The sequence below is a fragment of the Orycteropus afer genome, unplaced genomic scaffold (genome assembly GCF_000298275.1).
Source record: "Orycteropus afer afer isolate SDZICR_OR568_19922 unplaced genomic scaffold, OryAfe1.0 scaffold00145, whole genome shotgun sequence".
In the NCBI taxonomy this organism is placed as follows: Eukaryota; Metazoa; Chordata; class Mammalia; order Tubulidentata; family Orycteropodidae; genus Orycteropus; species Orycteropus afer.
Window position 1 is genome coordinate 578,229 of NW_006921732.1, and position 24,353 is coordinate 602,581.

Here is a 24,353-nt window from a genome sequence, read left to right on the forward strand (position 1 = left end):
ACACGATGCCTACAAATAATTCAAAGACAGGCTTCTCCTAGCCCATGTCTGAATTCTCACCAATACTAATTTTGTAGAGCCCAGTTTGACTCCTGCCAATTCTGCTTTCCCAGAATGCGTCCAGGAGGATTATATTGCCCAACTAGCTATCTGAGATAGCTAGAAGGATAACGTGGATACAATTCTCTTACATAAAAATAGTTTTTTCTAATGTTTCCCTCTTATTAAAAAAAAAAAATTGGAAGGTAGGGATGGGGAAAATTACCAATAAAATTTGAAGTATGTTAAAGTAATTTTCGGATTTAAAGCTACCCTGTCAGAATGACATTTAGAATCTTTTTGCTAATGAACATGTAGATGTAATATAAATGAGGCAGTGTGAATTGTCCATGAGTATAATTTACCACGGCCACTTATGGATATATTGAAATTCTTGGAACCATTTTAATTTACTCAATATCTTAACTTCAGAATGCCCACAAATAATTTCTCTCCTTTGAACTGCACAATTGAAAAAGCTGTTAGCATTATGTGATTCCTTTTAACAATAAGAAGGTTGCTCTACACAGATTTTTCTAGATTTTAACCCTCTCTTCTCCCCGTCACTCTCCTCCCCATCCTCCCTAGCTATGTTAAGAAAACAAGTATTTATTTTCAAAATAAAATATATTTTTATAAAGAATTTAATCTAAATGTGCATAAAACTTCCATTTAGAAATGTGGCCTAATGCTTTAGATCACAATATATATGTAGAATAGCACATTTATTTTTACAACTAAATCTCATTATATTTCTCTGAGTACTAGTCAAGCATTTTATAAACATACAATACTTATGTTTACATGAATTGTGCCATTGGCTATTGTTTATGCATTTAATCAGAAGATAAATCGACTTAAGCAGTCTGTGGGCAGTTTTTCAAATGTTTCATTAACTGTCCTTTGTATGGGAAATAAAGAAACATATTTACCATCACAACTAGTTCCCATCCCAATAGGTACCCATAGCTTATTAGATATTTTGTTGTTTTATCCGTATTAACATTCAGAGTTCAGAAAGGATCAGAGGACAGATGAGAAAGAAAATATTTTTTAGTTGATTTTTTTTTATTAGAGCTAATATTTTTTGCAGGAAGCCTGAGCTTGCCTATGAAGTTTTATTTATAGTAAAATGAAAATATTTGCCTTTTCAAATACGATGTTAACAAAAAAAAAATTTTTTTTGGAAGTTTTAGGTTGTATTTATGTATGGCCAGTTTGGAAAAGAGAACTGAGTAGAGGGGGAAATGAAGGAAAGATTCCATCTTTCTAATGAACTTGATGATTAAGCTGTTTGCAGTACTAGAGAGTTTGCTGTAAAGAATCAGTTATAACCAAATACATAGAGGCTTTACCACAACTACATTCCACAGAAATTTCAAGAAATCAACCTGACGGCAACTGGTTTGATTTTTTTGTTATTGTTACCAAGACTATACCAGAAAATCATTTTAGGTTCAAACTGAAGCCCTGAAGAAACATTGTGAGACGTAAAGGAGGCCACTATTAATTTAGGAGAAGAAATATGTGTAGTGCCCCTGGGGAAGAGGATTAAAAACTTGGATTTCTGTGAATTTGAGAATAATGCCTAGTAGAAATTAAATTTTGATTATGCTTTTCATATCCATGTTGGCCCTGGTATTTTAAGTATTAATGCCTCTTGTTCTTTCCAACAGCTGCTGATTTTTCAGAAGCCCTGACTACTGGCATTTTTTTTTTTTTGTCATCATTATATTCTTCCTTTATTGATTGTCCTTGTATAATACAAATCTACAAGTTTTAGGTACCAAAAAAAAAAAAAAAATCTGGAAATAAAAGAAAAGTATCCCCTTTCTGTCTGGGCCACACCCCAAACAGGCAACTTAGATACAATTCCCTAAGCACTAACTTGTCTATACCAAGAAATTTGGAAGACAGCTACCTGGCTAATCGATTGGAAGATATCCAAAGAAAGGAGGTCCAAAAGAACGTGGAAATTATCAAACAATATCATTAATATCACATGCAACTAATTTTTGCTGAAGATAATTCAAAAATGATTGCAGCAGTACATCAACAAGGATGTGGAATGAGGGTTATCACTGCTTATGTTACGTGGATCTTGGTTGAAGGTGGATCGCAGATTACCTGTGCTTTATTGACTATGTAAAGGCATTTGACTGGGTGTATCACAACAAATTACGGATAACATTGGGAAGAATGGAAATTCCAGGGCATTTAATTGTGCTCATAAGGAACCTGTACACAGACCAAGAGGCAATTATTCAAAAAGAACAAGGCATACTGTGTAGTTTAAAATCAGGAAAGGGTGTGTCTTTACCATACTTATTCAAGCTGCATGCTGAGCAAACAATCCAAGAAGCTGGACTATATGAAGAAGAAAGTAGCATCAGGATTGGACAAAGACTCATTAACAACCTGCAGAATACAGATGACACAATGTTACTTGCTGAAAGTAAAGATGACTTGAAGCACTAACTGATGAAGAACAAAGACTACAGCTTTCATTGTGGATTATACTTCAACATAAAAATAACCAAACAGACCAATAAGCAACATCATGATCAACAGAAAATATTGAAGTTGTCAAAGATTTCATTTACCTGGATCCATAATAAATACCTGTGGAAGCAGCACTCAGATGACATATTGTATTGGGCAAATATGCGAAAAAAGACCTCTTTAAAGTGTTAAAAGACAAAGATGTCCATTTGAGGACTAAGGTGTACTTACCCTAGCCGTGATACCTGTTTTCAGTTGCCTCATCTGCATAGGAAAGCTAGACAATGAATAAGAAAGCCCCAAAAAGAGTTGGTGCCTTTGAATTATGGTGTTGGCAAGGAATATTGAATATTCCATGGACTGCCAAAAGAACTAACAAATATTTCTTGAAAGAAGTATAGCCAGAAAGCTCCTTAGAAGCAAGGTTGGGAAGACTTGGTCTCATGTACTTAGGACATATTATTATAAAGAAGGACCAGTTCCTGGAGAAGGAGATCATGCTTAGTAAGGTAGAGGATCAGTAAAGCAAAGGAAGACCCTCAACAAGATGGATTGACATAGTGGCTGAAACAATGGGCTCAAACATAGCAAGGATTGTGAGGATGGTGCAGGACTGGGCAGTGTTTTGTTGTGTTGTAGAAAGGGTTGCTAAGAGTGGAACTGAATCAATAACAACAACCAGCACTGAAAATATTTTTGGCATTTCCAGTGAAGAAGATGCTGTTTCAAAGGAAGGATGCCTCAAGGCTACGTCATTTTTACAAATAGTCATTTGCTTAGGCTAAAGACATTTAGACCAGAAGCAAGACTGTCAGTTCAGTACTAAAACAGGATAGGGTTACCAGTACCAGTTGCCATGGAGTTGATTCTGACTCATGGCAACTCCATGTGTGTCCGAGTAGAAGAGTGCTCCATACAGTTTTCAATAGCTATTATTTCAGAAGTAGCTCTCTAGGCCTTTCTTCTAAAGCACCTTTAGGTGGACTGGAACTGCCAACCTTTTGATTAGCAGCCAAGTTAGTTAACCATTTACACCACCCGGGGATTCTAGCATAGGGGTGGTGTTTGTGTGTTTAATTTATGTGCTTTTGATGAGGAGGGGGAGTCATTAGAGAAACTCTGGAGGGGATAGTTTAAAAGAATGGGGTATGTGCTATTGATTTTAATTACTTGTTTATATACCACCATCTTCCATCTGCCCAACTTGAATCCTCTAAGGGCAGGAACCAAATTACCTTTGTTTCCCCAGTTTCTAGAACAACACCTTGGTCTATAATAGCACTCAATGAACTTGTGTTATTGAATTGAATACACTTGTTTTAAGGATATGCTGAGAATTTATTACCACAGAACTTCCTAGAGTAAATAGGTCTTTCAGGTTATTTGTGCATCTGCCTAAAGGTATTATTAAGCTGTCAGCATGTTTTCCCCAGTTGAAATGAAGTATTTTTTCTAGAGTTTTCTACTTACCTTCCAGCAGATTCTGCACAAAATTTGTCAATGATTTTGGGGGACATAAGTGCAGTCTTCGGTCAGAATCCCCGTCCAGTGGCCTTTGTGAGTTATTACCTGTAATCTCTGTGTATACATATGGGCGGGGGTAGGGAATGTATTTCCAAGTTTCCTTTTCTTAGAGGAATCAGATCATTGATCTCAGCCCCTCCTCTAGGATCCCATTAATAACATGTGTCTCCTTCTATATTGAATCATAACCAGGAAAGAGTAGCATTTTAAAAATAGATTAACCTGAAGGGATCTGAGTGAATTAAAGCCTCTTGAAAAGATGGAAAGGAGGGTATGGATTTCATAAGATGATAGCAGAAACTTTAAAGAAATATTAAATTGAAGGGAAGGGGTGTAAGGACATTTTTAGTATCTTTCAAGAAGGAAGAAGAGAAGTGAGGAATTATTCCTAAAAATAATGTCTGTCTTCAGGAACACAAAGCCTGCTGTGTCATTTTCTAACTTGGGGAATTTGTTTTTCAGGGTTTTGAAAGGTGGATGAGATGCAATAGTCTGGGCTGCTCCACTAGAGTCTAACATACTGCGTATCAGAATTTTATAAGGGCTAAGTGGGAAATGCCTACAAAGAGAATTAGGACTTTTATTTTTGTTCTCATGAATAATTTAAATCTATTTCTTTAATGGTTTGATTCAGTGACTGCCCTTGGTAAACATTAGTCTTCATGCTCTCGGGAGCACTTGCTCTGTTACATAAGGGTACGCTTTTATACATATATTTCAAAAGTCCCTCCACTATCATTAAAAAAAAAAATTTAATATTTGTTAAAATATTTAATAAAATACATGTGTATGTCTTAGATGTACACACCTGAGACATGTTTGGAATCAGTGCATTCATTCAGCATCTCTGTCATTTTTGGGCATGCAGGCATTCAGATGGGGCTGAAAGCAAAGGAGGGGGTATTTGGAAAAGAAACATCATATTCCTGTGATTTTCCTTGGTTCCTTCCTCTTGACCCCTTTTCATGAATTGAGTAGCAAAGCCACATCTGCCCCAGAAAACCAGTTATTGAGAACTGCTGAGAGGACCGTGATGGGGGCATGACGGCCCTGCACTGGGCTCTTGGATGATGAATGTCAGTAGTGAGGAGTTCTACATCAGAGCAGGTTCCTATAATGTAAAGCTGTAAACTTTTATTTGCCTCATGAAATAAATCCTGAAAGTGTAAAATAGGTTAAGATACATAAATGCAAGGCTGAATATAGTTTATTGTCAGACTGCCATTTTTATGGAAAATATTAGAGTGAGAACATCATACAGTATGGCTGAGAGAGTCGGTGACGGGGCTATACTGACACCTCTGATGTGACTTTCTGGGGCCTGGGAACAATGACTCTGTCCTCAGTCATCTGGAGGAGGACCAGTCCTATAACTATAGCCTGACTTCCCCCAAACTTGAATAAACTTGTGAAGAGCAGGAGATGAAAGGAGGTTTACAGAGTTCATGAGTTGATGAAATAAATATTAAAAGAGGGCTTTAAGTACTGTTTTTGTTTTTTTTTTTAAGCGTCCCTAGGTGATGAAACAATTTACATGCTCGGCTGCTAACTGAAGTGTTGGCAGTTCAAGCCCACCCAGAGGCACCTCGGAAGAAAGGTCTGGCAATCTACTTCTGAAAAACCAGCCATAGAAAACACTATGGAGCACACTGCTATTCTGATACAAGTTGGAACTGACTCGATAGCAACTGATTAAGTACATTTTTAGAATTTTAGAGTGGCCTTGCTTAATACCTTTCAAAGACTTGACTGACTACAGCAAATGCACTCTCTGACATATGGACCTGTCAGCAATAAGTATTTGTTTGATTAAAGAATGAATGTATTCTGAAAGCAAGAAATTATATGGAAAGAGTGATTTGTAAGGGAAGAAAGTTTTTACCATTTGATTGTATTGCTATTCTTAGCTTTTCTCTTCTAACTCCCAACCTAGTTTCTTAGGTGTTGGTGTTTGTATTTCTCCTTATTCTCTTCTCTCTGTTGTAATAATATTAATAGTTATAGCTAACATCTGTGGAGGGATTATCGTGTCAGGCACAATGAAGAGGGCTTTGTGTATATTATCTCTTTCAGTCTTCAGGACAATTCTGTGAGGGGAGGTACCATTAGTATTCCCAATGGCTTTGAACCAGTTCTTCTTGGTTTAGTCATGGCTGATGAAGTAAAACCTGAACGGACCTGAAAGTAAAATGTGGGTGAACCAGAATGGGAAAAATTACACCCTGCTAGAAACTTAATCTCCCTCTTAGAACATAAAGGCAGCATGTATGTTACATGGCAACCAAATCTCTTGATCATCAGAGTCAGAAACAATGGTGCCCCATATGAAAATGGGGGCCAACTGTGGTACTTTGAATGTGTGTCACTGTCCATAGTCCTGCCAATAATCCAGTTTCCCAAATCAGGCTCCTGAAAGATTTCACTGCATCTTTTGAGTCTCCCATTCCAAGACTTCAACCTGTAATTTTTTCCCATTCCTGTTACCATTCCACTTCACACAATTTTTTAAAATTTGGGTCTGTTCTGATTTCATTGCCTTGGCCATGACTGACCTAGTTCAAACCAGTTTGAAGCATTGGTAATTCATTTTGATACTAGTAAGACCATAAGGTGGTCTAACAACCAGGCTCTACCCTCTTCCTCCTGAGTGATGGCTAAATCAGGCTGGTCTAAGGAGGGGTCTGGTTAGGATGACAGATACAATATGCTGCAAGCCAACATGCTCAACTGACTGGTGGTGGGTGAGTGTATGTGTGTGTGTGGTGGTAGGGGAGATTCTGAACTTCCCTATCAAGAAGTAAAAAGGTTGTTAGTCTACACAAAGGTAGAAATGCACCAGAAATGTCTCAGGCTTATATGGGAAGGCTCATGTTTAGGGCTCTTAATCCATAGACAATTGATTGGTTTTAGTGTACATAAAATATGTACACATACAATTTTTTTCTGAGGAGAAAGGGCCAAGGCATTCAACAGGTTCTCTAAGGGGTCCCTGCCAGCCAAAAGTTCAACCTTCCTGCTTGAATAAATGTTTCTTAAAGCCTACACTTCAAATAATATAGAAATGTACACCTGGCATATAATTGATGCTCAATAAATGACTGTAATGAATGAATACTGGGAGACCTTCCTTAGACTGGCAGCTTACCTGCTCTATCCTTTTAGTATCCAATAAATGGGAGGGATGTTAATATCTGACTGCTTGTGCTTCATGTGGTTATCAGAGAGATCCAGTGAACTATTGGGCATAAAAGGACTTTCATTCAACAGCCCTTTATCCAGAACCTACCATGAGTCAGGCCCTGTTCTACGTGCAGGAGATACCATAATAAACAAAGCAGATGTGGCTTCTGTGCCATGGAGCCCAGAGTTCAGGTTGTCATTCTTTTTAAGCTGTACAGTGCAATACACGGAAAGGTATGGAGAGAAATACTTCTGCACACCTCTGTTCAGATAGACTTCTATGGTGTGGCCAGCCCTTTCCACTCCCCCAGCCCCTCTCCAGTCCCCCCCAAAAAAGTAAGCCCTCATTCAAATCAGTATGTCTGCCTTCTCACAGAGTAGTCAAGTGTAGTAGTCTGCAGACCTGAGATCCTGTCACATCTCTGCCACTTACTAGCCGTGTGACCTTGGGCAAGTCATTTCCCTTTCCTGGCCCTCAGGTTCCTCATCATTAAAATTAAGAGGTTGGGCTCAGTGGTCCCTAATGTTCTTTAATATCTGTCATGCATCCACACTGTGAACTCTGTGAGGGCTGGCTCCTTGTCTGTGTACCCAGAACCTAGCACAGTGCCTGGCAGCCTTTGGCTCCATTGCTGTTGATCTAAATATACCCACATCTAGCTATAGTGGAAATAAGTTCTTTTTATATGCATATGATGAAGCATGTCCAGGAAGTAATGAAAGGTCACAGTTATCTCAGGTGGGCGATGGCAAGAGATGTGACTAAATAGATCATTAGAACCATCAAGAAGGACCTGAGATTGTGACCAGGGAGGTGCCGTGAGGGGTAAAGAGAGTCAGCTTTTTGTTTCAGAAGCACTCAGAGAAAAAGGTTGATCCCAGCCTCTGCTCCTTACTTCCCTTCCGCAGAGATAAACAACCCTGAGCAATGATCTGGCAGCTGCTTGTCTGAGGCTTTCCCTCTCGCTTTTGTTGTATATTTTCCAGAAAAGAGTGATGGGAGGGGTGAGGTTAATGCGTTGAGTGTGAGTAATTAGTCATTCAAACCATTGACATTTACAATGACAGGATTTGAGTGCCTACGTTATTGTGCACTGCTCTAATAGTTTATCCCTGAAATTTTCTGCCTGTATAATGTTTCTTAAAATATATCACGGGAACATAAAAGATTTAATGTAGTGCTTTGTGCAACCATTAGATTTTGAAGTCAACTGAACCTCCTCAGTGTTCTCTCCTGGATGCTGACTGTAATTTGGTTCTTAATTGCCATTCAGATGAAGAGGGGAACAAGTCAGAGGTTTGGAACATGGTCAGCTGCAAAGTTGGCTGTGAGACCCACACAGAATTAAATTAATTCGTTAAATTAGATATGCACACTTAAGTAGCTGATAAATCTGTTTACAACAAAAACTGTGTTCTTAGAATATCAGAGGCCTTAGTCTGAGAAAGGAAGTGTTCTGATGTTTCCTTACCAGTCTATGTACTTGGAGGATATATTTTCCATCAATATACATCTCCTCCACTGGTCTGGTTCCCAAGTAGACAGTCCGAGTGTCCTCTCTTGAAGATCTATCATGTGACCTTAAAATGCTATAGTTTCATATTCATGGAGTAGCTCAGTAGTTAGTGTTATATCTAATTTTTTTTTTTTTTCCCCAAAATGGGCACAGTGGAATTTTCTGATACAGACGGGGCTAAACTATTAGAGTTAACAAAAATTAGGAAATCCATATAGGCTTTAAGGTTACCAGAAGACTGACTGGGAAACTAAAATTACTTTGCTTCAAACTTGATAGTTCCTAGCCCTTCCTTGAACAGGGAGACCCATGAGAAGTTCACAGGGGTAAGTGCTTGTGTCTTTGAGGCTGGCATCTAGTGATTGAAAGAGAAACCTTGCTGTCAGGGTTCTCACTGGAGGTGACCTTTAGCAGTCGTGGTTCCACAGAATCTCAGCATGCTTAGGTATGACTTACATTCTTTTATATATTCCATCATTACCAACAAAGAAGCTGCCTCGGTTTTTTAGGTGTTTGTAGGAAAGTGCTAAGAAGGGTAATTGAGACAACCTGAAGAAGATAGAGAGCAGGGAAGGTGTTCTTTAGATGGTAGGGCTGATTTTTTTTTTCTGTCATTAAATGGAAATGTAGTCATTAGGAAGCTTAGGGGTTCTGCTAGCCAGGCCTCCTGAATGGAATAAATTCTGTTTCTCAAGTTCCTTATGGAGTTGGCAGTGCTCCGTATGTGTTTGTTGCCTGGACACCTGACCCAGTGAAGCAGTGAGATGATACAGCAGATGGAGACATTGCAGAGACCCAGGAGGCTGACCAGCTTGCAGAGCGGAAACCTACCTCCCATCCAGCAGTTGGGCTCATCCTCTACAGTGTCATCCCCATTCCCAGTCTCCCTTCTCCTGGCGCTTCTCCCTGATTCTTTTCCTAGACTCTTATCTCAGGGGCAGCTGAATTGGCTTTGCTGAGTGCAGTTTGAAACCATGATTAAATATCCTTCTCAAAAGATTTTTTGCTTTGCCCTTGTTGTCTGGACCAGCCTTCTAGAATCCCACAGTTGACCTTAAGCCACGAAGTTCTGGGAATATGATAGGTAGAACCACTTAAGTTACTTATGTGATGGTAAAGAATCTTAGAAGATTCCCCACCTTCCTCAGTCTGCGTTATAGCCCTGGTTGCTCTTGAGACTTCGTTTTCTGTTTCCTTTTGGTTTCATTTCCCATTCGTGATCCTCAGAAAAGGAAACAATTAGAGTAAAGCTTGACCTTCATGGGGCATGATGAGGAGTAATAGTTAAGACACCTTTAGGATTTTGTTTTAGGCACTTACTAGATGTAATCTGTACTTTTGATTACCCTTCACGGTAGGTTTTATTCTAGTTTTACAGAAGAAGAAACTGAGGCTCAGAGAATTGAAGTAACCTGCCTGGAATCACATAGTTAATAAGTGATAAAACTAGAATTTTATATCAACTGTCATCTTGACTCAAAACAAAAAATCCTTTCCTTTTTATACTACCACTCTGAGAAAATAAGAAAAAAGAAAAAATATATCTCTGAATGTTGAGGAGGATGTGGAGCAACTGGAACTTCCATACTCTGCTGGTAGAAGTATAATTTGTATAACCACTTTGGAAAATGTTGGCAGTATTTACTAAAGCTGAACATAAATATACCCTATGTATACCCTATTGCCCAACAATATACTCCTAGGAGTATAGCCAACAGAAATGTGTGCCCAAATATACCAAAAGGCAAGTACATAATGTGCATTTGGGTTATTTCTAGTTTCAATCATTATTTATAGTAGTTCAAAACTAGAAACAACCCAAATGCATATCAGTACTGGAACAGACAAATAAAATGTGATATTTTCATACGATGAAATTCTATACAACTGTGGAGAACAACCTACTGCTATGTGTTATAATATAGATGACTCTCCAGACGTAATGTGTGAAAAAGACAAAAAGTGTATTTATTGTACTGTATGTATATAATGTTCAAAAACAGATGAAACTTATCTCTGGAGTTATCTGTTACCTTTGGGGTTGAGGGATTTGTATCTAAATCATGATATGAAAGGTGATTATCCAGGTGTGTATTGTGTTCACTTTGTGAAAATTAATTGAGTGGTGTCCTTAAGATTTACACTTTACTACACGTACATTATATTGAAAAAGAGCTCTCTGGGCAGACAAATGATAATAATAATGGAAGCTACAAGTTAGTTATCAGATGCTTGCTAAGACTCACTTTCCTCACCTATAAAATGTATAGAAAGATCCTATCCCGTTTTTATGCTGAGCTGACAGTCCTGCTTCTGGTTTAAATGCCAATGGCCAAAGGAAATGGCTGTTTGTGAAAATGAGATAGGGCTTGGGCATCCCTTCTGTGAAATACCATCTTCACTGGAGATGCTGAAAGTATTCTCAGTGCTGGATGTTATTTTTGTTAAGTACCATTGATTTAGTTCCATCTCAGAGCTACCCTGTGTACAACTGAATGAAACATTGCCCGGTCTCATACCATCCTCACAATCAGTGCTGTGTTTGGGTCTGTTGTTGCAGCCACTATGTCAGTCCACCTCACTGAGGGTCTTCCTCCTTTTTGATGACCCTCTACTGTTCTATTGCTTCACATAAATTATCTCATTGCATCCTTCTCACAACCTTGCAAGGCATGTGGCATTGTTCCCATTTTTCAAATGAGGAAAACTGAGGCTCTAGGAATTTATGTTCCTTGCCAAAACTGATAGAGTTAGTCAATGGCAGAGCATGATACTGTTTCCAACAAGCTGACAATCTAGGTGCAGAAATATGGAGAAATTTCAAAGCAGATGGAGGCAATGCCATGATGGATAGATAAAGGACAGTTATAGCCTAGACTGGAAAGGTGGAAATGATGGACTGCATTAGGGGCCAGGAAACCTGGGTGCGGGTTCAGACTTGCCCTCACTCCTCTGAGATGACAAAGAAGTCACCAGACATCTCTGGACTTCATCTCAACAAGGACAGTTATTTGAACTAGATTTTATTCCCTTAAGTGCCTTCTGGATATGCCGTTTTTTAATTGTCCACGTTTGTCATCCCATACAAGGCATCTTCATGACCTGGCTCCACAAGCTTACATTTTCTACCGTTATCTTTTCAGGACTTCTCCTGAATCTCCGTAAACTATAAGTGGGGGTAATTGCTCTACTACACGTCCATTGTCCTATCTTGAGCTGTCTGTATCCTCTACTAGACTGTAAACTCCTTGAGGGTATAGACTAAATCATACTCATCTCTTCATTTCCATGCTTGCTGCCTGGAGCATTTCACACATCTGGGGAAATATTTAAGTAAATACTTAAATCCAGACAAAGTCCTTTTTGAGTGATATTTGAGAGATTGGCCTCAGGCTGTGCTGGACCTAAGGCAGAGACCTAGAGAGAACTTTCCTTCATGTTTTTATTTTATCAGAGATCTAGAAGACACAGTAACAGAGTGACTGGGTAGAAAAATTATTAGATAACTTTGTAGCTCCCCAGTATGTGCTTATGAAATCTGAAATGGGATCAGCGATTAAGCATCAGTGAAAATCTAAGCCTTTTCCATATGGAACGGCCCCACTTAATTTAATGTCATTTTACTTTATGAGATAGTTAATAAACAGGTACTGTATTTGATCTTGTGAGTGTAACCCTCTATATTTAGCTTTTTCAGCTTTAATGGAACTATAATTTTAATCATGATTATTACTTTACATTTTAATTATAATTTGGTGTGGCTTAAGTATACATTTCTGAGAGTGATTGTGTAATGAAAACAGGAATTAGCTTTTCATTAACAAAATAATGGGAGAGTTCCCACTGCATTCTAGTCTGTGTTCAGAATCTATGGGCTGGCCTAAAAATAGCAAGGGGAGTTTAACATTTTGGTTAAAAACATGCTTCTAAATTGGCTGTGTGCACAATCAAGTCTCTTTTGCTCTGTCTTGTTCTTTTTCCTTTCAAAAATAAAATAAAATCTTAAAAGGAAATTGAGTTGTGTCTTTGAGATTTCATATGGCTTATTTTTTTTATTTTCATTTTTATTTAGATAATTAGCACCATGGAGCCTCAGGTGTCAAATGGCCCGACCTCCAATACGAGCAATGGACCCTCCAGCAACAATAGAAACTGTCCTTCTCCGATGCAGACAGGGGCGGCCACAGATGACAGCAAAACCAACCTCATAGTCAACTATTTACCCCAAAATATGACCCAAGAGGAATTCAGGAGTCTCTTTGGGAGCATTGGTGAAATAGAATCCTGCAAACTCGTGAGAGACAAAATTACAGGTATGCTTCTCAGTAATCCAGGCTCGAGACTCGCAGATATGTGGTTCCGGCAGATGAGATGTGCAGACTTTAGCAGAAATGCACATGCATGATGATGCATCTGAGTGTCTGCATTGTATAGTCTGCCCGCGGGGATGGTGTGGATACACAATGATAAACTCATACATGGGTGTATACGTGCATAAAACCGTATTGTAGATTGGTAAGGCTGTGAAACAGATGAAGATTCTGGAGCTTCCTCAACTTCCTGTGAAATGCTCCTTTGGTTTTATCCCCCATTATTCTTAATCAGCCACCCCTTCCCTTCGTCCTTTAGTTCTCATTTCTGACCTCTGTCCTTCCTATATTCCAACCTAGTTTTTATCCTTTTCTTCCTTTCCTCTCAAACATTTGATTTTGTTTGTGTCCAGTGTTCTTCCGTGTGTCTGAGGCTTATTGTTCCTGGGGAGAACAGGCTATTTGGACAGCAGATTATGGTGGCATCAACTGCTCTGCAGCAGGAAGGAAGATATTTACCAAATGTCTGCATATGAAGTATTTTCTTAGTTTATTTGTTTGTTTTGAAGATACTCTTTGAGAAGTTGGCCACTTTTTACTTCAAAATAAAACAACACCCTATATAACTTCAGTACTTGAATTTTTAGATACTGATTTTTTTCCAAATCAACAACTGTTCATTGAGGGCCTGCTGTTTGCTGTACACTGACTTTATAATATCTGGGAGGCTGAGGAGGAATGTCTCTGTAATCTTACTGGAAATGAGGATATTTTCTTGGGAAAATATTGGGTTAACTAATGATGGCAGTGAAGCTTCAGCTCTCTAATAATCCTGAAGTCATTCACTTGCAAGTTGAAGTACTTGTCACTTTTGAGTGTTGGCTTTTGTTTCCCTTTCTCTGGATCACTTAATTGTTGAGCAGTTGGTTGATACAAGAAAAAAGAAACTATATGATTAAAATAGCGGATAGATTATCTTGATGTTAAATCAGAGAATACAAGGGATGTGTGAACACAGAGGTATGAGTATTCTCTTATTCTCCCAATTCTCACGTAAGTGTTCCCCCCCTTATAAATGAAATAAGGAGCCCTGGTGTCACAGTGGTTAAGCACTCGGCTGCTAACCAAAGGGTTGGCACTTTTAACCTCCCAGCCACTCTGTGGGAGAAAGATGTGGCATTCTGCTTCGGTAAAGGTTTACAGCCTTGGAAACCCTATGGGGGCAGTTCTGCTCTGTCCTGTAGGGTCGCTGTAAGTCAGAGTAGACTCGACAACAATGAGTTATATAGGTATAAATTAAATACTTTGCAAGATCATAAAACTGCTTTCTAAAATGTAAGTCACTTGGGCCTCCAAACATAATTTCATCAACTGTAAAATTAGACAATAATACTTAAAAGGATTATTGTAAGAATTAAATGAGAAACTGGATGTATAGTGCCTAGCACAATGCCTATGGCATACTGGTCCCTCAATAAATGAAGGCTGTTATTAACTTCCAAAAAAGCCAGCCACTGAAATTTCTATGGAGCACAGTTCTCTGACACACATGAGGTTGCTGTAAGTTGGAATTGCCTCAAAGGCAACTGGTATATATTATTATGGATGCAGTTAGTATGTTTTAAGGAGAGTTGCTATGAGTCAAAATTGACTCAATGGCAAGGGGCGAGGGGTGGGAGAGATGGGGAAGGAGTCAGGACAGAGAAATTTTGTTAAGGTCTGCAAATGGGTTTTAATGAACTTATCTTTAAAGTGCTGGATCTTCTAACAAAATTGTCCATATTTTCAGAAAGCCAATGTTTAGATTCCTGAGTAATCTTTATATAATAGGATGATAATTCAAACCAAATGAAAGCCAGTTAAGCATATGATTCTTCCTCCCACTCTTGTATAGAAAATGTATTTTTAGTGTAGCCTTACCTTCTAAATAGAAACTCTGCCTGCTATATTAGTGAATATTATTAATCACCTTTTCAGAAGAGTTCCTTTAGAACTGTAGTGAGATTTTTGAGAAGTACTGATTCATGGTGTTGTTCCTTGTTTTCTAAAGACACATGTTTAAACAAGCAGATTCCTTTACTGAAAGAATGCTAATTTGGTAGTTCACCGAGTGGATTTGAATAGGAGTGACAGCTTCGAAGACAGCCTTTAATTTGGTGTACAAAACCAAAATTGTCAACTTTGGTTTGTTTAGCACCCTCTCCAGTACAAGCAGAGACATACAGTAGCATCTGAGCTTAAAGAAGGAACTTACGGGTTGAATGCAGAAGTACAATTCAGGCATAAATTTATAATTATGTGGTGTTTTTTTTTTTTCTAATTCAGGCAGAAAAAGAAAGAAAGAAAAGAATTTTATTTGCAGAGAACTTATGGGAATGAGGCAGGAAAATATAGAGAGACCAGAGATATTTGCCCTCATTTGGTAGCAGTGTTTAATAAAAGTAGAACTTGTGGTTGTAAAGAGTGCTTATTAAATTCTTCATTTACACTACCTAATTAATTCTAGCATTTTAAATTAACAGTGAAACTGGTCCCTGCTGTACCATTCCATAGATGCAGCATATTTCCTCCATCCACCCGTTGTTCAGGTTTAATTGGCTACGCTAAAAGTCAGAGAAGGAGAGAGAAGGCTGTGGGGAGGTAAGGAAGGAGTGGGAATCTAACAGAAGACCCTCCAAGGCCTACATTTAGGATTAAGTCATAACACAGGCTGCAAGAGGTGAGGTATCACATCAGGCAAGTTGAAAGGCTGCTGGTGGTGGTTTAGAAGTCAGGGTAAATGACATCATAGGTATTTTTGTTGCCCTGATTTTTAACATCCCAGTCCCCCCTTTTCCTCCAACACCTCCTACAGATCTCAATGCATCTTGATCCTGTGAAGTTTACAAGGAGTTCTAAATATCCAGTGGGAGGATTGGGAGGGTGGGAGGTGGCAAGGAGATAAGAATTCAAGATTAAGATTTCCCAGCCCTAAACCACTCCCTACGAGATTATAGTGGATCCCCTTAGAAGGTTCTGGCTTATAAATTTAAGATCCCTTGAGAGAGAGAGAGTTAAGTAACTCGGTTGGTGGTATTGCTGGCAGGCTAGATTCACTGTTGGCTGTGGTTTGTCAATGAAGTCTCCATTTGAGAACACATAGAGGAAATTTGGGCAAAGACTTAAGGTTTATGATGCTGAGGACATAATTGTCACTATTTATCAAGTACTTGTTCTGTGCTTGATTCTTTGTAGCTGTATGCCAGGTACTTGCTAAGCACTATACATATTTTATTTAGCACTCAAAACAGTCTTCACTTTCTTAGATGAGGAAACTGAAGCTTAGTGAAGTTAAGTACCTTCTCCAGAGCAGCACAGTAGGTAGTGGAGCTGGGATTCACCCAGTTTCCAAAAGCATGATTTTATGAAGCATATGCAGGGTCTCTGCCTGTTTGTGTTAAGTTCACATACCTGCTTAAAACCCATCTCCCCCATAACCCAACACAACATTGTGTTCCTCTGAATAGGGGTTAGTGGCCACCCTCTGGAGAGTCTACCCAATGCAGCATGGCTTTAAATGAGACAGGAAGGCAGGCAATGATAGCAATATTTATCATCCTGTAGGGATACAACTCAGCCTGTGCCTTCCTTTAGAATAGAGCCAAATACACTGAAAGTGCCAGGTTTAAGATTTCCTTACAGGGCTTTTAGACATCTTTGCTACTTATCTGTTCAGAGGTATTGTTGTTGTTGTTGTTATGTGCCATCGAGTCGGCCCCGACTCATAGCGACCCCTCCTTGGGTTTCCAAGGCAGTATCACTACGGAAGTAGGATTGCCCAACCTTCCTTCCGAGGAGTGGCTGGTGGGTTTGAACCGCCAGCCGTCTGGTTAGCAGGCAAGTGTCTTAGCCACTATGCTACCAGAGCTATTAGGTTTTCTTTTTCCAATTGGGAAAGTATGCTTATCAGGATAATCTAGGTACTGGGAGAGAAGACCCGTCTCCTGAGTTGATTTTGTGTGCGGCTATGGGCATGTGATGGCATTGTAAGCCAAGTCCTTTGCATTTCTTCTTTATCCACTTGCAGCTTCTGCTGCTGGAGAGAAAGGGAAATGGCCCACAGGATTCATGCAACCCAGAAACTCAAGCAAAGAACATCAGACCCTTGTAGAAATTATATTATTTACACAGACTTAAGAGGTTTGATTTCATTTCTTGTTTTTTGCTTTATTGCCTTTTTATTTTTGTTTTGCATGCATTGTGATTGACTTACTAAATCTAAGCCTCTAGATAATCAGTATCTTAGGGGAGGAAACATATAGCTTGGCCAGGACAGGGTTAGGGGGCTCAGGATATGTCTTGAAGCCAGCAGAACTGGAATGCTAAATTACATTTTAGAAATGTCTAGCTCTGGTAGCGTAGTACCTAAGGCATTTGACTGCTAACCAGAAGGCTGGTGGTTCAAACCCACCGGCCACTCCTAGGAAGGAGGGTTGGGCAATCTACTTCCATAGTGATACTGCCTTGGAAACCCAAGGAGGGGTGGCTATGAGTCAGATATGACTTGACGGCAGTGGGTTTTGGTTTAGCTGTGATTCACTCCACCTCAAAAGGCATAGAGACAGGAAAAAAAAGTAACAAAGAAAATCCCTAGAAAGAAATCAGTGTAGGACAAAAAATGGATTTGATCTTCTTATCCAGATCGTGTGATTATTTGCATCTCAGTGATAGAAAAGATTATATTTTTCCTTTATGTCACACTCTACATGTCCATGCAGTGCAGCTTTTAAGAGTAGTTTTCTGTCCATTTCAGGTAAATAAAAATTCTGGTGGGGGATTTTTGAGGACAGGGCAATCCAAACTGAATTCAGTTATAATATTAATGTCTTGAGTAACTCGTGTTTGGGATAGACCATAACTGTTGTGAGTGGTTGAGAAAGGGTTAGGTCTGTGTTAGCAGGAGTTATTGGGGGATGGGGGGGAGGTTTGAAAGATGGGTTTAGGATTTAGGTAGAGGAAAGGAAGATAAAAGGATAGAGCTAAAATTCTGGTCGAAGAACAAAAGTGTTTTTATCCTTCTGCTTTGGACTAAGGAAATGGGCAGGAGTAGACTTCTTAGAAATCAGGGGTCTGATAAGAAGCAGTATTGCCAAATGCAGTTAAGCATCCCCAAAAATTAACTTAGTGAGAATTGCACCCCAATGGATAAAGACCACATTCCCTAAACACCACCTCTAATCCATCTCTTTGCTTTTTCCTTTGTAACACGTGTCTTTATTAATGTTATCATTCAGTAGAAAAACAAAACAAAGCTACTTCACTACTGTTGACATCAGTACTGCCTTTGTATCTGGAATCCCTGTCTAATTAAAGGAACCAACTCAGTTTTGATGCAGTGGCATTTGGGTACTTTCTATTCTTTCTTGGATTTGTGAATGTGCTAATAATCCTGAGTGTTCATCTCAGTAGGTGAGATTTGGGATATGGATCACAGCAGTGGTGGGAGTGTCTGTTAGCCGTCAAGGCTAGGAGGCATAACATAGCATTCATACAGTCTTAGGCTGAAGAGAGAGAGGAAGGTGAGGATTGCAGATTGTTTCATGTTACCTCATATATGTTTAAGGATCATAGGCTTATAGTGACTTTGGGAATTTGGTTGAGTTTTATTTCTAGGATAATCTTAAAACCAATAAAAACTCTGAAAAGTCCTAACACATAAAAGTGCTTTGAATTCCTGGAATGTGAATTAGCCCTGAGGTGAATTTATTGGCATGATTTTTTACATCCAGGAAAGACAAATGAGGACACTGACAGCAGTTTTCATACATGTGTGTGTCTTCAGTGTGTTTTGCTTTCAATATAGTAGCCCATTTAAACAGTAAATTGAGATTTCTAACAGAATCATAGTAGTAACCAAGTTTATCAGGAGCTCTGGTGGCATAGTAGTAACCAAGTTTATTGAGCACTTACTGTGTGCTAAGTGTTGTGCTGAGATCAGTATATGATTTTCATGGAATCCTTAAGACAGCCATTTTAGAGATTAAGAAACTTAGACTTAGGAACTGTTGAGTAACTTGCCCCAGGTGACTTAGCTTCTAAGTGAGAGAGCTGGGACTTGAACTGAGGACTGACAGGTTGTGAGTTGTCTAATTTATAGTTTATCTATGGCCCCAAAAGCCCAAACCCATTGGCATTGAGCCAATGCTGACTTTAAATAAATAAATAAAAAGAATTCACTGCCATCGAGTCAATTCCAACTCATAGTGACCCCCATTGCGTTTCCAAGGCTATAAATCTTTATGGAAGTAGATTGCCCCATCAGCCTTCCATGGAGCGTCTGGTGGGTTTGAACCACTCACCTTCTGGTTAGCAGCCAAATACGTTAACCACTACACCACCAAATAGCAACCCTATAAGACATAGTAGGGTTTCCATGGCTATAAATCTTTATGGAAGCAGACTGCCACATCTTTGTCCTGTGGAACAGCTGATGGGATTCAAACCCACCAACCTTTTAGTTAGCATCCGAGCTTAACCACAGTGCCACCAAGGCTCCTTTTTTTTGACTGTTCCCCTAAAAATGCTAAACTGATTTCTTCCCTTTACAAACCAATGCAGCTTGTATATCTAGGAGATGAAAATTTATGGTACAGAGAAAACATAATTAGAACTCTGAATCTTTTGTTTTGGAAAATAGCATACTATACATTTAAAAAAAAAAGATTTTTAATTAAACAGACCTCCACTTATCTTAACAAGGAAGCATAGGACTTGGTGTGGTTTTTAACTTCTGACATTCTCACTTTACAAAACACTTTACTATGTTCAGCTTTATTTTTTTTTGCAAGTACAATATTGAAATGGATGCTGCCTTAAATTTATCCATAGTTAAAACCCAGCCTCAATTATACACATCTAAGAAAATCCCCAGATATTGATTACTGAATGAACTTTTCTACATGCACATCAGAGGGCTATCCATTAGTGGTGGGAAGGATGGAGGAAGTAGTAGCATTTATCAGCATAATTTACTGCTGATTTAGAAAATGTGCTTGGTACAGTTTGATGTGTCTTCTGAATTCGGAGGAAAATCAGATTTGCATCTGTCATTTTATTTATCACCTCTCTGCAGTCAGCTTATGCATATTCCACAAAAAAGGATAAAAGAATTTGATTTGTTGATTTAGGGGGAGGGGGTTGGTTAATGTTGGGGGTGAATGGAAAATTTTTAGATATGGAAAAGATTTGGTGGCCTGTTGGGGTTAGAAAACAGCACAGTGGGGGCTGCCTTGTTGACAGGGAAGCTTGGAGAATGTCAGAATGTTAAGTGCAAACAGTAAGCCATGCAATCATTGTGCCGTTTATATCCCCATCAAGGACAATCAGAGAACTCCATCCTTTCTAATTAGGACAGGTTGGCAATTGAGTGGAGCTGTGAGATTTAGAGTTTGCACAAGTACTTTCTTCGTTTTTTGACAGTTTTTTCCAGAAGACAATAGTCAGGATTACAGACCAGATAGGGTTTCCTTTTGCCCCTGGCTCCCTTCACCTTCATCTTTCCTTCCAAATCAGCTGGTTCTGCCCTGCTTCTGAACTCAGATAACCATAGGAAAGTAGTCGTACATCCCAGGAGAGATGTCTCAAAAGATTTTTACCTAGGATGTGAATCAGGCCTGGGTATTTTAAGGATTTTCTATTTCTGTGCTTTAGCTGGCTGTTTGGTTCATAAGACCAATTTTCTGTTCACTCAGCCTCCTCTCCTTCCCCCAACACACTCACATATACACACACACCCCTCACACACTCTCTCACTCACTCATGGCTTCTCTGTAGAATGACCTGGTTGATTGAGACTAGGAACTAAGCAGGAAGGTAATGGCAAACTGAAATTTCCACACATTATCTAGAAATCTAATTCATCAGCTTCAGGGTAGGAGGAAAGTCCTTTCTGAAATGTGTTAATGGGAAATTCATTTTTTTCTTGTCTTCTGTGCACTGTGCTAGTGGTGATTTCTTTTTGCAGTCTGCCCCTCACCCCCATTCCACTTCTCCCTTCCTACTCTTAATGGATGAATTCTCTGTCTCTGTCTTTATTCCTTATAAGAACTAAATATCTTTAAGTTACCTTTTCGTTTTTTCTGTATTCCCAAAATTGAGCTTTGATGGGAGAAGATCTTTCTAGTTTGGAGAGAAGATAAAATTCAGATAGAGGCCATATATATGTATAAGCCTTTTACATTTATAAAACATTTTTCACCAGCCAACAGTGTTGCTCTCTCAGACCAAATAGATATTATTTCCTTTCCTTCTCCTAAATTGACTATCAGGGTCTGGGAGGAAACCAAGGATGATAAAACAGAGTTTGTGACCATGGTTTGTTTCTAGTGAGGCAAATCAAAGAGGAAGCCAGTAAAAGTATAGGGCCTGACAGAGGCTTGTGGTTTAGAAGGGGCTGCAAGCCTGGTTATGAGACATATCATTGTAAGTCCCTACCTTTGCTGTTTTGTGGGATGCTTTCTTCTTTTTTTTTTTTTTTTTCACCAAGGCCCAAACCCATCCTTGGAGGCACTGGTTATTACTGTCATTGAAATGATAACACAAAAGGATTCATAAAATTACAGTGTGGTTGGAGGTTTGATTAGAATGCCTACTATCAGTCAGCTACAGTGCTAGGGATATTGTGTGTGTTATCTCATTGAAGTTTTACATCAGTTATGCATGATAAGTGGCATTAAACTAATTTTGCAAATGAGGAGGCCAAGGCCTAGGGTCAGTCAGCTGATGAGTAAAGATAGGTTTGCTGGCCACAAGGCCTTATGGTCTTTCTGTCACCTTATCACTCTGCTTCTGCCAAGTGAGGTCAGCTATGAACTTTCTAAGGAGATAAAGATGACACTGGGCTGGAGCTCTCAGAGCAACTGTCTAAGAAGGATGAGTCTTGAACTTAGCCTTGAACTTGGTAGACATTTGATTGTAGGAGACCAATCCATGCAGAGAAAGCAGCATGAGGCAAACTTCAGAGACATCTTCAAGGGATAGTGAATAGGATAGTCAGGGCTGCTCTGTGGAGTAAGTGTTCGTAACCCCTTTGTGTTGACAAACTAACTGAAGCTCAGAGAGGTTAAGTAATTTATCTGAAGTTAATAAGTGGTAAAGCTGGGATTTGAACCCAAGTCTGTTGGACACCAAAGCTCATGTTCTTTGTACTTTGCGTAAATAACCTGACCTAACACAGAAGGATGTTGATAATTTGCAGACTTCCTATGGCGTCTATAATTTGACTCACTGAAGTCAGGTGCATGTTTGCTCATTGAATCTCCTTCCACCTACCTCACATTCTTGTTGATTTATAAGTTTGGTTTTCTGCCTGGTCCTTGTTTTGTAGTTGGATGCCCTGGTGAGAAATGAGATGTTATTCACAAAGTAGGAATAGCTAGTTAGGGTAATTATTCTAATACCTGTGGCTGCTAATGGAATTTCTCATCAAAAACATCTTGGGTTTGATGAAATCATTTTATTGTTAGTCTCAGCATAACATGTATATTTAATAATCTCCTATATTTGCCTTTCTCGTTTGTCTTGAAAGGTTTTTATAATCAGTATTCTGTTGTCCCTGTTGAAGTATTCAACATAGCTATTGTCCATACTTATTGTACAGATAAGGACCAAAGAAGACTTGAGTCAAGAGAACTTGGCTTCTTATTTTCCTTCTTCTTTCTTCCTCTCTTTTTTCTTTACTTGCTTATTTCCCTTCCTTCTTCCTTTTATTTATTTATTTTTTTACTTTCTTTTTATTTATATGCTACCTTGGCCCAAAAAGGATTTGAATTTGTTTATAAGGTTATATAGAAAAACTGAAATTATAAAATACCAAAAAAGAACAAAACAAACTCACTACCATCGAGTCAGATCTGACTCATAGCGACCCCTCCTTGGGTTTCCGAGGCGGTATCACTATGGAAGTAGATTGCCCAATCTTCCTTCTGAGGAGTGGCTGGTGGGTTTGAACCGCCAGCCTTCTGGTTAGCAGTCAAATGCTTTAGGCACTAGATTTTAAGAAAATAGGGTAGAGGGAAATGAGTGTAGGTAGGTAAAAGGAAACCAGAAGGAAAATTAATAAACTGGAATGTGGCTAGAAGATTTGTCTAAGAAGTAGCAGATCCAGGACTGACCTAGTTAGCCTGAGTTTTCTTTATATCAAGAACTGGATGGTCACAACCTTGGTCCCTTTCTCAAGTAGTGACCAGGATCCGAGAGCCTTCTCCCACCCCTGTGTTCATCACGCCTGCTACCCATTTACTCTGGATATCAGGCCTCTGATTGTGGATTGTGGAGACATTTGCCAGCTGTTTTATAGGATGGGATATGAACCCTGAAGTTACATATGTAGAATTTCCTTTTCTCCTATCGTTTCATCCTTTTACTTGGGCATATATTGAGTTGATTGACTTATTTATTTATTTGTTTATTTTTTGGCCAGGGTAGGCAGTGACACAGAGAGGGGCCAAGCGGAATTCCTGCTTTCACTAACATAGGGTATAAGCAGTCTGCCAAAGAGGTGTTCTGAAGCAGACCCTCCTTGCCTGATTCCCTGAACTGAGGAATTGCTGGCTTCTGAGTCTGTTCACTCTGCCTGTTCTCCCTCTGCTTTCATCTTGGCAAGGGTGCCCACAGTGAATTCCAGCTAGTTCCCTTTCATCCAGAACCCTGAGCTAGACAACAAGCAGGAAACTCAGATGTCGCTCCCACTTCCTGGTCCTGGCTCTGAAAATGGAAAGTACTCCTCAGCTGCCTTTTCTCTTCCCAATGCCCCTCACCAGTCAGTGGAACCTTTCCAATGAGAGAGACCACCGTGTAAATAAAAGAAAGCCAGAGCACTTCCTGAGATACCTCATACCCCCAACACACACGCACACTGCAAAATTTTCCCATCAGAAATACTAACCCCAGCTTATTGAGCTAACCAGAATCGACACAAATTTCAATGAAAGTGCTACCAACCCACAAAATAAGTGTGTGTATGGCCTTACATAAGTCACTTTCTTTATTCCCTTGGACTTGCAGTTCTTCAATATACAGTAGAGAAGATAAGTCTTTACCTTATCTTCATTGGATGGTACTTGTGAGTTCAAACCTGCTGTACAAATGAAAGCACTTTTAAAACAGGAAAAAAAAAAGTTGCTGTCAAGTCTATTCCAATTCATGTTGACACCAATTCATGATGACCTTGTGCATGTCAGAGTAGAACTGTGCTCCATGGGGTTTTCAATGGCTGATTTTTCAGATGTAGATCTCCAGAGTT

General features: G+C 39.2%; 1 protein-coding gene across 1 annotated transcript in view; it reads left to right on the forward strand.

Moving 5' to 3' along the window:
- Window positions 1-24,353, forward strand: part of ELAVL4 (ELAV like RNA binding protein 4) — a 103,077-nt gene that overhangs the window by 34,969 nt on the left and 43,755 nt on the right. The window contains exon 2 of the mRNA XM_007945868.2: window positions 12,835-13,075. Within this exon, the coding sequence (XP_007944059.2) occupies window positions 12,835-13,075 (241 nt within the window). The remainder of the gene's footprint in view (window positions 1-12,834; window positions 13,076-24,353) is intronic.